Source organism: Sinocyclocheilus anshuiensis, unplaced genomic scaffold (genome assembly GCF_001515605.1).
Source record: "Sinocyclocheilus anshuiensis isolate Anshui unplaced genomic scaffold, SAMN03320099.WGS_v1.1 scaffold283, whole genome shotgun sequence".
Classification (NCBI taxonomy): domain Eukaryota; kingdom Metazoa; phylum Chordata; class Actinopteri; order Cypriniformes; family Cyprinidae; genus Sinocyclocheilus; species Sinocyclocheilus anshuiensis.
The window spans coordinates 2,992,770-3,006,623 of record NW_015549605.1 but is presented as its reverse complement, the minus strand read 5'-3'; the positions used below and the strand labels follow the sequence as shown (position 1 = coordinate 3,006,623).

The 13,854-nt window shown below is 36.1% G+C and overlaps 1 protein-coding gene across 2 annotated transcripts; it reads left to right on the top strand.

Moving 5' to 3' along the window:
• The first annotated feature begins 3,998 nt into the window (after positions 1-3,998).
• LOC107658876 (interferon-related developmental regulator 1-like) lies at positions 3,999-9,766 on the top strand. Of its 2 annotated transcripts, none has more exons than XM_016447569.1 (12): positions 3,999-4,247; positions 6,138-6,242; positions 6,368-6,446; positions 6,547-6,671; positions 6,780-6,937; positions 7,040-7,090; positions 7,691-7,869; positions 8,008-8,116; positions 8,707-8,841; positions 8,930-9,058; positions 9,139-9,234; positions 9,347-9,766. In XM_016447569.1, exons 1-12 carry the CDS (start codon positions 4,217-4,219, stop codon positions 9,431-9,433), a joined length of 1,284 nt encoding a protein of 427 aa, XP_016303055.1. In that variant the 5' UTR covers positions 3,999-4,216; the 3' UTR covers positions 9,434-9,766. The 2 variants fall into 2 exon arrangements, with proteins under 2 accessions (XP_016303055.1, XP_016303054.1); XM_016447568.1 differs by having other exon boundaries at positions 8,924-9,058.
• Positions 9,767-13,854: the final 4,088 nt, after the last annotated feature.

Sequence of the window (13,854 nt, the reverse complement as noted above, 5' to 3'; positions counted from 1 at the left end):
AAAAAAACAAAAAAAAAAAAAAGTCCACCCCCTCTCATATCAAAATCCACAGACATTTTTGCTTAGAACTGTGCTTGATCTGTGGATATTTCTCTCCTAATTCAGACGAGAATATTTGTCACTGGATAAAGCCATATTATGGATAGAGGACTCATACTTTAGCTGGAAGTAACGGTTTGAAGATAAAAACATCTTAATGATGGTTTTGTTTCTTAGAAACATGCAGCTTTTCACTTCACAAGATTTTAATTGATAGACTGGAGTTGTGTTTTTACAACAACTCATTATTGTGATGTTTTTATCAGCTGTTTGGACTCTCGTTCTGACGGCACCCATTCACTGCAGAGGATCCATTGGTGAGCAAGTGATGAAATGCTAAATTTATGGGAAAGCTGTTCCCATAAAGAAACTCATCTACATCTGGGATAGCCTGAATGAAACTTCAGCAAATTAAAATGTTGGATGAACTATTCCTTTAACGACAGCCCAATATAGAAATATTTTGTGTAAAATAATGTAAAATAGTCACATAGTCCTCACAATGTTTCAGATAAAACAACAAACTGGCTTTTAGGGGGCTGTTTTAATAAACATAAACAGATTGTTTACATCATGACTTTTATGAAACAGCACAAGCATCCAGTAAAGTGTTAAAGTCTTTGAAAACTTTGATATAAGATCAAAATATTTATTTGATTAAGGTCTAAAAGCATGAAAGTCAAATATATGGGTGTTCAGCTCATTTTCAACCTCTGACCTGTAAGGATCTGTTAGACTTCCACTCACCACTGAATTGGCAAACACCTCGTGCACTCTGTTATTTCCTTCCACCTCATGCTCATCATGTATTTAGGGAAGCACTGGCAGTTGCCAATATCATCTGTGAAATCATAAATACATTTAGGAAATCGAAGCAAAAGAAAATACACATCAAACTGCTTTTGTCTTGACATAATTTATTAAAGAGAATATAACTAATTTGTACTACAATATCAAACTGTTGCTTTTAAAGCATCGGAAAATCCATTAAGAACCTCTTTTCTGTTTAAATATAGTATGAACTAAGAGTATTTGCATTGTAAATTACCCCAGACAGTCAACCGCTTAGATGCCTTCAAGAACAGCTGACTTAAAAATTATTTTAATGAACTTAAAAAAGCACTACAAAACATCAAATAAACCAACTAACTAATTTGTACTACAATATCAAACTGTTGCTTTTAAAGCATCGGAAAATCCATTAAGAACCTCTTTTCTGTTTAAATATAGTATGAACTAAGAGTATTTGCATTGTAAATTACCCCAGACAGTCAACCCGCTTAGATGCCTTCAAGAACAGCTGACTTTAAAAGTATTTTAATGAACTTAAAAAAGCACTACAAAACATCAAATAAACCAACTGCTTGTTGAATTTCTGGGCCATCTTTTGATTTCTAGCAGTAGTGAGTTAGGCACTGACCCCCTGCGAAGCCCCTCAGGGTGTCTCATCAATTATTCAACAGACTTTACATATGAGATGAATATATATATTTAAACCCAACACCCATTCATAACCAGTCTTTTTTTCAGTGCTTTCATATAGCACTGAGCTGGCATTGCTCTCTATTGGAGAAATGCCACAACAGGCACAAAAAGGAAGTGTTCACTCAGGCAAAACTAATTCACCCATGTAAACTTATACAAGACTCATTCAGGTGAACAGAAGCCCAGAAAAGGCTTTCTTGATGTTATATCCATCCCATTGCACAACCTGTTGAGAATAGCATGAAATATGAAATCTAATTCCCCGGAATTCTAAAGGTCAGCCAAAGCAACAGCAATATTCTCCTTTGGCCGCTTTTTCAAATAATCCACAGATCAGATGGAAAAACAGAAAACACAGAAAACTAATTATGATGAATTAGGTTGTTACCAACATGGCACTGAATTAACTTGGGAAACACTATAGGGCTAAAATGCAATGCCGTGGGATACATTCCATGAGGTGCTTCAACCTAAATTTGATTTGACTGATCTTGAATCATCAAAAGAATCCCTTCATGCATTATGCAACAATGTCAGTTTACTCTGAACTTGGCAGGTGGTTGATTTTATCACGAGCAAGTATTTTGAAAGAGCTCCCTCTAGTGGTATCATTTATTTGGTCCCGCTAAGATTTAGGTGTGCTTTGCATTTAAGGCAGATTTTGTTATTTAGTAGTGCATGCACCAAAGTGCATCAAGGTGGGAGCCTTTGCTTGGGCGCGTAAACAAAAACGCTTGCTTTAATAATAGTAGAGCTTTACTGTTATTAAACTCATTTCTTATTTAAATATATTTTAAATATTTTGCACCACTGGTGCAATTCCCCTCTGAATTATGTTAACAAGGGCTTATAGGCATGTGCAGGACACATGTGCAGCCAGCGGGTCAAAGTGTCAGCATTGCCCCGAGTCCACCTGTTGCACTGATAACCCATGTGCAACAAAACAGCACAATGCTGCACTTATAACATGTGTTGCATGTGGTTAAAGACGTTGCACTTCTTTTATCCAGTATTCATTTTCTTCATGACTTTTATGCCATAGACTTTGATCACATGCACTACAGAAATGTTATACGAGGGTGTTTATTCAACTATGTGCACTTTTGGTCCTGTGCACATAGAAAATTTACTTTTAAAGGGTGTTTTTACACAGCTGAGTTAAGGCCTGCTCAAAATTTAGTGTAAACTCAAAATGCTTCTTAAAGGAACACTCCACTATTTTTGAAAATTGGCTCATTTTCCAACTCCCCTAGAGCTAAAGAGTTGAGTGTTACCATTTTCGAATCCATTCAGCCGATCTCCAGGTCTGGCGGTAGCACTTTTAGCTGTAGCTTAGCATAGATCATTGAATCTGATTAGACCGTTAGCATCTCGCTCAAAAATGACCAAAGAGTTTCTATAATTTTCCTATTTAAAACTTGACTCTTCTGTAGTTATACCATGTACTAAGACCGACGGAAAATGAAAAGTTGCGATTTTCTAGGCCGATATGGCTAGGAACTATACTCTCATTCCGGCGTAATAATCAAGGAACTTTGCTGCCGTACCATGGTACGGCAGCAAAGTTCCTTGATTATTACGCCGGAATGAGAGTATAGAAAAATATAGAAACTCTTTGGTCATTTTTGAGCGAGATGCTAACGGTCTAATCAGATTCAATAATCTATGCTAAGCTACAGCTAAAAGTGCTACCGGCAGACCCGGAGATCGGCTGAATGGATTAGAAATTGGTAAAACTTAACTGTTTAACTCTAGGGGAGTTGGAAAATAAGCCTATTTTCAAAAATAGTGGAGTGTTCCTTTAAAAGCCAGACTAAATTAATATGCCTGCTCTGACCCACCTCAGCCACTAGTATCAAAGTAGTATACACTTGTAATTGCTGTGAAAATGCATTTATACCATATTTGAACAGCATTAAACAGTCTGTGTAAAGACACCTAAATACCACTTCAGAAGCGCTTCTGTGCCACTTTCGCAGTGTAAATTGAGCATAAGTTAATCACCAAGATAAAATCAATGGTTTATTTCTGATTTGTCTGATAAAAACGTACAATAGTCGATACACATGCATTACACAAGATGTTTCATTCATGTCTGGAAGGTAAAAACTATAAATTAAGGGCATTTTTGAAGTATTACAAAGAAATTATAATGTTGAGTGCACACGTTTCCAAGACAGTTTCAATGTTATCTTCATAGACATTTTAATTTAAAATGTGTTGGTTTTAATAAACTAAAAATACGTAACATAAAAGTACGTAAAGTTGAAGAAACACATAATAATAGTAATATTGACGATAACACTGCGATCTGTGTGTAAACGTGCACTCGTGGAACCCGCATGAGGACGTAACAGCAAAAACCAATACAAGCCAGTCGGAAGTCTGTCATATGTGATGACGTCGGCGGATCCTGAAATGTGATTGGTCCTACTGTATCCAGGTCCACGTGAGGTAACGCCTTTTTAAGCACGTCATCATCGGTCGTATAAAAGCACTTCGCGGCAGCACGGTGCCGCAGCCCGTTTGAGAGGGAAAATGTATCGCTTGTGCTCCAAGTCTAACACCGGAATCGCTTTTAATACTTTCCTTTTCACTGTGCCACTGGAATATACTCAACTGAAAAGACATTATAGTAAAAACTGGTCGTGTATTGGTTGATTTTAGGCGCGGAACTACTAATTTAAGCAAAATGCCACGGGCCAAGAAAAGGAGCGGCAGAGGTAAGTAGGATGGAGTGTCTGGAAATGACCGGTTGTTTTTTGTGGCCTGATGCGCGATTTGGATTCTGGGATTTGTAGTTCTTTACACGCCGACCGCGTAATGAAACTGGAAGAAGAGAACTACAACTCCCATTACTGCGTGACCCGCTTTGGTTGACAGCCAGGAGTGTCTTTCTTTTGACACAAACAAAAGAATAATACACAGTGCGAGTCACGGAATGTAGAAAATGTCCGTTGGCGTTTCTAAATGTGGTGTTTGTTTTTTTTAAGGGAATGTTATTTAGGTTTAAATAGTATGGTCTATATAAACCGTTGATAAGATTAATTACATTTATCAAATGACGAAAGATTAACATATATAGAACAAACTAATGAGGTTGACATGTAGTATAGTATGAGTAATAACAAAACAACAATCAACTTGGATAATTTAGGTCGAAATATGATGATTTAAGATTAATAAATGAATTATTGTATATTATATAAGATGTGAAATGTCACATATGCGGAAGCCGCTATAATATTTTGTGTAAACTTTCAGCTGTCAATAACGCTATGTGTTTGAGGTTATTTCAGGCCATGCGGTCTCACTAGCCTGCTATAACACAGGCCTGTTTGGGACCAAATCGAGCATAGGAAGAACGAACCAGGCACAAAAAGTCCAAATTTTTCAGCTGTAGACGTGTATAAATCAGTCTGTAGTCTGTTATTAAATGTTCTCAGCCCATCTGCTCGCGGGATTTGCACAGGCCTTTGAGAAGGAGAAGAGACTGCGTGTGCTGGCAGCCTGCTGTAGTCTTTCACACGTCCCACATGTTGGTTTATCTGTATCTCTGCTGTACTGTTCTATATCTAGATGTATTTACTTTTGTCTGAGAAATCCCCCACAGTGGCTGTTTTGTTTGCATAAGTTGTAAAGTAGAAGTTGCTGCATCCTCTGACCTTGCCAAACAGTATGAGACACTTTGTACCTTTAGCAGATGTCCGGGCTGATAACACGTGGCTGAATCTACAGACTTATTGGTTCTATAAGGTCAAAGTTATGCACACCTATGTCTTATTGACTGTCTGAAATTAGTTGGAAAATGCAGTTCTCTGTAAGTGTCATTACAGGGTTGGTCACCGTTTGAAGTGTTCATAAAATGAGATCACTTCTTTGTTCTATGAAAGTTCATTGAAAGTATACTACTATTCAAATTTTGGGGTCAGTAAGGGTTTTTTTTTTATGAAAGAAATTAATACTTTAGCAAGGATGCACTGAATTTATGAAAAGTGACAGTAAAGACATTTATAATATTTCCATTTAATTTCCATTATATATTTTCCATTTTATCACAGTTTCCACAGAAAAGTTAAGCAAAACAACAATTTTCAACAGAAAAGTGTTTCTAGAGCAGCAAATCAGCATTTTAGAATGATTTCTTAATTATCATGTGACACGGAAGACTGGAGTAATAGCTGCTGAAAATTCAGCTTTGTATCACAGGAATAAATTATATTTTAAAATGCATCAAAATAAAAAAAGTGTCATTTTAAATTGTAGTAATATTTTACAATGACTGTTTTACTGTATTTTTGATCAAACAAATGTATCCAGGGTAAGCATGAGACCTTTCAGAAACATTAAAAAGATTGTACGACTCCAAAAATACTGTAACTTTCAGGACTCATAACTTCCCCATTTAAACACATATGAATGCATTAATACATGGTTTATACATCTGTTTGGTGAGGTTATGCTGCTCTGTATAACACATTTTTATTTTAAGGTCGCTATCTGATTGTAACAGATTCAGATCCATGCTGAAAATGTGCTGATTAAACAATGTGATGCAGCTTTGCAAAGAGGTTTTTATTAAAGAATGATTTCTAGTGTATCTGATTTTGCAGGGGGACAACAGGGGAATGTCCAGCCGTTCAGTGATGAAGATGCATCTATTGAGACCCTCAGTCACTGCAGCAGCCTCAGTGAAAGAACCAGTGCAGCAGAGGAAGGTGGGTATTTATGGTCTCATTTGTTTATTACAATAAAGTGCAATGCAAAAGCACGGATAAGCTCTTGTGTAGAGCTTAAACTAAGAAGAAAGCAACATTCGACTAGCTCTCATCCTGTTTGACAGCTGGTGAAACTGAAGAAATGGCTCAAGAGGACTTCCAGTACAAACTGAAGGTGTACATCGACAGCACAGTAGATAAGAGGTTTGTGTTCATTTTGGATTTGATTGTTCAGAATAATCCATTTCTGCTAAAACCTCAAGCCTGCAGCAGTCTGAACTGAGTAATTATGTTCCCCTTCTAGTGCCAAGACCAGACAAGTTGCCCTTGATGGACTAAAGACTGCCATGGCAACCAAAATCCTCTACGAATTCATTTCCGAGAGAAGGATGACCATCACAGACAGCATTGAGCGCTGCTTGAAGAAAGGTTGGCTTCATTTGTGATTTCAAATAGTTGGAAATAAACTCCTTTCTCTAGATGTTGCCATGACTTCAGTGCAGAAAGTTGAGTTGGCTGTTTGCATTTGCAAACCAGGTAAAGGAGTGGAGCAGTGCGCCGCAGCCTCGCTGGCGTGTCTCCTGTGCATCCAGCTGGGGTCTGGGATTGAGAGCGAAGAGGTTTTTAAGACCCTTAAACCTGTATTTAAGACCATCCTCAACGATGGAGCAGCTAACACTCAAGCCAGACAAGCTGTAAGCAGTCGTGCTCCTCTACTGCGCCTTAAAGAATTAAAATTATTTCACAATCCAGCAAATCTGAGATTGTAACAATCTGTTGATCTCGACTTTTTCTAGTGTGCAACAAGTCTAGGCCTTTGCACTCTTGTAGCAGAAGATGATATCATGGTAAGTTTGGCAATGAAAGCTTTAGTACGGTCTTTTATTTTCAAGTGGACGTCAGTCTTAAAGGGATATTTTATTCCAAAACCAGAGAGAAAATAAATGACGCTTTTCATGTAATTTCAAACCCATATGCTGTAAAATTGTTTACTGTGGACCATAAAGATTTTTTTTACAGACTTTATATGCAGCTTTATAACACCTTGTATAGCTTTTAATATTGCTGTTTATAGCATTTGAACTTGTTACTTGCCATGAAAATGCCAAGGAACCTGCCATGGCATTAAAACAACCAACCATCATGGAAATCATCAGCATGAAAACAGATCACTGAATCAGCGAGCTAAACTAGGTCATCTGAGAACCACGTCACTCGTGAACTGTTCAGTCTTTTGGGCCAGTACTTTCCACTGAACTGGTTCTCAAATCTGATTGACTGATTCCTTCTGAAATCTGGCTCATCTGGTTCAGAGTGATTTAACGATCCAGTCAAAGTGGTTCCCAAGTGAACCATAAACATGTGTTGAGCAGTTCTTCCATGCACTTAGACATGTTGACTCCTCGAAGGCTTTCAGGATTCAAACCTGATGTTTGTGTCACCTCCAGGATGTGTATGCCACTATGGAGTCTTTTGAGAGCCTCTTCACTCACTTGTATGTCAGAGAAGATGGAAGCAGACCTTCTGTGAATCCTCAAACCACACAGCTCCACACAAATGCTCTCCTGTCCTGGGCCCTGCTGCTTACCATCTGCACTGGCAGCCACATCAGAGTCATTGCACAAAAGTAAGTGTAGGGAAACTGTTTTTAGACGTTCGATCTTTGATGGAACTCACAAATGGATACTGAAGGAGATGTTGCGACCTACAAACTAAGGTACAACATTTTCTCAGGTTTATTCTAAGCCAATTTGACTGTTTTCAGACATCTCTCTAAACTGCCACATCTGCTGGAGAATGACGACGTCACCATGAGGATTGCTGCTGGCGAGACCATTGCCCTCCTGTTTGAGCTCATCAGAGATGTTGACCCTGTAAGTCGGGTGTATTAATAATAGTAAAATTATATCAATTTATTTTTATTTAATATGAAAATAAAATGTATTAAATTATGTAATTTTAGATTTAACGAACTTATTTTTTAATTTAATATATTGCATTTAATAAAATGATATTAACATTTAATATTTTAAGTCAATTTATTTGAAATGATCAACTAATTAAAATTTCATCAAGTATTGTATTTAATAAAGCATTAAAATGTTTAAATATTTAATAAAATCGTTTATGAAATTAAAATATTTAATTTAAACTTGTTTCATTAATGTATTGAAAATGGTATTAAAATATATTGAATTACAAAATATTAAATTTATTTTTAATTTTGTTTAAAAAATCCTAAAAACAAACAATTAAATATATTTATTTAACTTATTTATTAATTAATATTGTTTAATATGTATTCATAATAATAAAATTAATTTAATGTATTTAACTTTAAATAAAATTGTTGTAATAGTTTAGTGAATTAATTTGCAAATAACAAGGTATTTTGCGTCATTTGTTTTTATTTGGAATGTTTATTTTAACTTCTTCTAATATAATGTGACCGGTACCTTCACAGGAGTTTGATTATGATGGCTGGGAGCCGTTGTGTGAGAAGCTGAACGCTTTAGCCACTGACTGCAACAAACACCGAGCCAAGACCGATAAGAGGAAGCAAAGGTCCGTCTTCAGAGATGTCCTCAAGGCCGTAGAGGTGAGATAGGAAGTGAACAGTTGTCATAGTTGACAGACTCCTGGGTGCTGCAGCTCAGACTCTGACCTCTCTTCTGTGTCTGGAACAGGAAGGGGATTTTCAAAGCGAAACAATCCGCTTCGGCACAGAGCGAATGGTCATTGACAGCTGGGTGAGGAAGAGGACTTATGACGCCTTCAGAGAGTTTGTTGGCTCTGGGATGAACTACCATCTGCAGGTAAATCTCTCAGGTGTTGCGAATAGATCCAAAAATGGGATATTTGAAGCGTCTATTAAATTTAAATTTTTTGACCACAGGCGAATGAGTTCATTAGGGATGTGTTTGAACTGGGACCACCGATGTTGATCGATTCTGCTGCTCTGAAAGCTATGAAGAGCTCCAGACTGGAGAGGGTAGGAAAGATGTTTGTTTTCCACGTTTCTTTGTTTTTTTTTTTATTTTGCTGTATATTTCAGAAATTATAGATTTCCATTGTTGTGTAATTATATCCTTTTGTTCTTTCAGCACCTCTACAATGCAGCTGCGTTTAAAGCTCGAACCAAGGCCAGGAACAAGTTTCGGGACAAAAGGGTGGATGTTGGGGAGTTTTAAAGTTTTGTAAAGCACATAATTTCTTTCATCTTGCATTTCAATCTTTCGATTCTTTGCATTCCTTACGTGGTCTCTTTTTATATATACATCTATGTAAAATGTTAATATTTCCTATCTATAAATTCACTAATTTCTCTGTCTAACTTATGTTTATATGTAAGTGGTGTTGGGTTCGCTAACATCAGATCATGTTTTCTGTTGTTTGTGTAGTTGTAGGTCCTGTAATGTTATGAATTGCACCGTATTTTGTGTAAGTGAATGTCAAGATGGGCTGTACTGTAGTGAAGAGAAAAAAAAAAGATGAATAAAATTAGATGAACTTGATGACCCCTATTCAAAAGTCCTGCTTTGTTTTCTTCAGTTTCTGTCATGATGATTATAGATGACTCATTTTAATAAGACGAGAGGCATTGAACTCTCTCAAAGAAATGGCTAAATTAGACCTCCTGAACCTCCTCTGCACTTGGAATCTGTTCGCTTGTTTGCTTCATTCACAGTTGCCATGGACACCAGTTCACTGAAGCTGAAATAGCCATTTAATGTTTTGTAACGGCACCATATGACATGTTGACATGGTAATGAGGACTGTGTTTCTCACATACACTCTTTCCCATGGTTATGATAAATAAGTGACTTTTTTTTTTTGTATAGATCATATGCTATTCCAAACATGACTTACTGTTTCATTGCATTATGGGTAATACGGCGAGCGTGATTTTCACCAAGTACAACATGTTCCTGAATCAACATCCTTGTTGATCCTGGAACAACATTCCAAACAACCAGTCAGAATCGAGGGATAACTTTTCAGGAAATATCTGTTTTAGGCTTACGATCAGGGTTAGGTGCTTCTACACCCTTGTTAATCAGCTATCATTTCACACTGATTTTAGGAATAAATTATGGGTAGGGTTAGGTTTAGAGGTAGGGATTGGGTTTAGTCTATATTTTTGGACAGTAATGTTGATCCAGGATCAACAAAAGATGTTGATCCAGGAACATGTCTTGGCAATCTAAATAAGGAAACCACTAACAAAAAGCAATTTTACAGTCAAAGCAGTACTATTATAGACTAGTTTCATTTATATAGTAATAACATATTGTTAATATTTTGAATTGGATGTTTTTATATTTTAAAGTTTTAGTAGTTTTGTGTTTTTTTATGTCTATTTTTTATTAAGTTTATATATATAGAGAGAGAGAGAGAGAGAGAGTTTTATGTAAGATTTTATCTGTTTTCATTTTTGTAATGTAATTGATTTGAATTGAAGATAAATGACATGAGTATTTTTTTGTAATATAATCTTTTCACTTCTAAAAAAAAACATTTTTAATGCTTTAAAACTAAATCCTGTTAAGTCTATCTGTTAACTAATGAACCGTTTTTTTACTGTAGCATTCAATATATAGCTTTTCCTAGCTATTTTACTATGCAGAAGTAAATGAGCTTGTGGTACCTACTTGCAGCAGTACAGTGGCCTCCTTCCGGTCATTTGTGAGTCTCAGACATCTTGCTGGAGGAACTTTCTGCTCTTCTTCACAAACCTCTGTCAGCTCTGAGGGGTTTGAAGGACGTCTGGCATGAGCAGTGCTCTTCAAGTCCTGCCACAGCATGTCATCAAGATTCAGGTTAGGAGTTAACAGCCTTTACAGGACATGAAAACTTATTACTAGACCATTCTAGCGCTCTTTGTTTAGGATTGTCATAATCCTGTGTAGACTGACGAACTGATGTTTTGTTAGAGGTAAAGCAAGCTACTGACCCGCCTTTTGTTTTTATGCCTGCTCCTCATTTACGCATCATTTCATATTTAATTGACGTAATATTTTATTGCCTAATGTCCCGGCATTGGCTTTGGCTTTGGCTTCCTCTCAGCTCTTATATATTTTATGTACGTGTATGTATTTGCATTGATTTGATCGTTCTCTGTAGATCCCGCCTTCTCACAAGCAATGTTTGGACGATTATTGACAATGCTTGCACGCTATTGGTCAAACGACTTTTCAGTCATTACCTTCAGCAAGTATGAAAACAATAGGAAAACAAAGCGATGAGCTATTTAATTGATTAATCTCAATCTGGATTTATAAAAATAGGCACATTTCTAATAACATCAGATTAATTTTAGACATCCTTGACTATTCTGATTTGATTTCAGAGGAAAGTTTTATTTTTTTTTAGACTTCTACAAGGCATTTGACACCGTGGAGTATGCTTTTATTTTCCGTTGCCTTCGAAAATGTGGTTTTGGTGATTTTTTTTTTATGTTATTCTTTATGCTAATAGTAATTGCTCACATTGAAATTTAGTTTTGGTATGTCACCCAGATTCAACCTTCAGAGGGGCATCAGGCAAGGATGCCCTATCTCACCCTATCTTTTCCTCCTTGCCACCCAGATTTTCTCACACTATATTAATAAAAGTATACTCGAAAGGGATTCTCACTGCAGAAAGAGAAATAAAGATCAGCCAAATAGCAGATGACACTGCTCTTTTTTTAAGAGATGCCTCTTGGGTCCCTATTGCAATCTGCACTGTTGAAAGATTTTCTAAAGCTTCTGGTCTTTTTTAAAATTTGTCTAAATGTGAACTACTTTCAATTAAAGAGTGCAACCTTTCTACAATTAATACTATTCCAATTAAAGATAAGATATCTTATACCTAGATTTTACATCTCTATATGTAAAAATCAAAATAATAGATGTGTATTCAATTTTTCCCCAATTATTGAGAAAACACAAAGAAAATGTAATTTATGGCTGCAGAGAGACTTATCTCTGAGTGGAAGAATATTACTTGCCAAAGGGGAGGGAATCTCCAGATTACCTTCTTAAAGAAATTCAAAAAAGATATTGATACAAATTGTTCTTTTTGCAAACAGCACCCAGAGACTATTGTGCATTTATTTTGGCTTTGCCATTACTCTAAATTATTGTGGAAAGACTTTTCCCTATTTGTTACTGAGAACATTGATAAGGATTTTTCTTTACTTGTATGTTAAAATGTTTTGTTTGGAATTGTTAATGGGAAAAAAGAACATTTACTGAAAAACAAAATATACTTACTTAATCTTCTTATTTTATTAACAACATTTTATATACATAAATGTACATTTTCAGGTCAAAAAACACTTTTTTATGTTTTGCTTGCTGAATTGCAGCATTACTTTGGGACTATCTTTAACTCATGTAACAAGAAGGCTTTAAAAACAATTGAAATTTGTAAGTCTTTTAATATTTTCCTTTGATGTGATCTTTTGTGATTAGTTATATACACCTGTCTTGTACCCTGTAGTTTTTTTTTTCCCCTTCTTCTCTTTTCTTGTTTTTTTGTTCTACATTGTGACTGCTTTTATCTTTGTCTATATAATGTTCTTGATAAAAAAAAAAAAAATAGGAAAACAAAGCCACAATCAGGACATTTTTGGCAATTTAGAAATGCCGGCCAGGATATGTCCCGGAAAAAAGAGGACACAATTGGCTAGGTTAAATTTGGAATAGCACACAGCATAGGTTAACATATGGAAGAAACCGTTTAATACTAAATTAACACTGCTGCATACTGTGCACTACTGCCCATAGCCTATACTATACTATTTTTTTTTCATGTGAAATAAAATTCATTATGCAGTAACACATATTTCTAACAGTTTAAACCGTCGAAATAGTATAAGTCAGTGAGTGGCATCCTGTACGCAGTTTTAAAATGATTACTCTGCATTTTTAATCCAATTTTGTGTACTTGTCTGAAAATGCAGTCAGAGCAAGCACAATGCATTATGGGATACTGTATTTATTTGCACATGCATTGCATAAAGCTACTGCACGTTTTGTAATAGGTCATGTGGTTGAAAATTCACATAGGCTACTTTGCAGAATATACATATTGCATACAACAAATAGGCCTAGTCAAAGTAGCATGGTAGTATGCTATTCTGAACAATGTGTTTTCTTTTTCACATTCACACAAAAAAGTCACATTATGAGTGAATACACATTTGGGGAAATATAGGCTACTTTATTTCATATAATTAAATACACGTTTTGTTGTTTAACAAATGTCAGTGTCAAAACTATTCAATAGAAGATTATGATTCCTTTAATCATGGTTGGATTGTTAATATTTTAATATCCACCTCAGTTCAACAGGGTCATGTCATGCATGTCAGCATAACCCAGGTCAGCAAATAAAGCTGTGCATCTGAGTGCATCTTGTTCAGTAATCTCTGACGCAGCTGGTGGTGCAGAGCTCTGTAACGTTTCATAAATCAGACCTGATGTTTCCTGACAGAACTCCTCCTCTCCGGTCTGCTTCCTGTTGCCACCGTCCTGACAGTTCAGACCGAGCGGCATGAAAAATTCATCAGTAGATTAGAGTTATTTTGTCACGGAGCTGCACTGCACATGAAACAGCATCTTCA

Coding starts and splice junctions, on each gene's coding strand:
- LOC107658876 (XM_016447568.1), top strand. CDS start 4,217: ATGCCACGGGCCAAGAAAAGGAGCGGCAGAG. Junction 6,938..7,039: donor ACACTCAAGCCAGACAAGCT/GTAAGCAGTCGT, acceptor GACTTTTTCTAG/TGTGCAACAAGTCTAGGCCT. Junction 8,842..8,923: donor ATGTCCTCAAGGCCGTAGAG/GTGAGATAGGAA, acceptor CTTCTGTGTCTG/GAACAGGAAGGGGATTTTCA.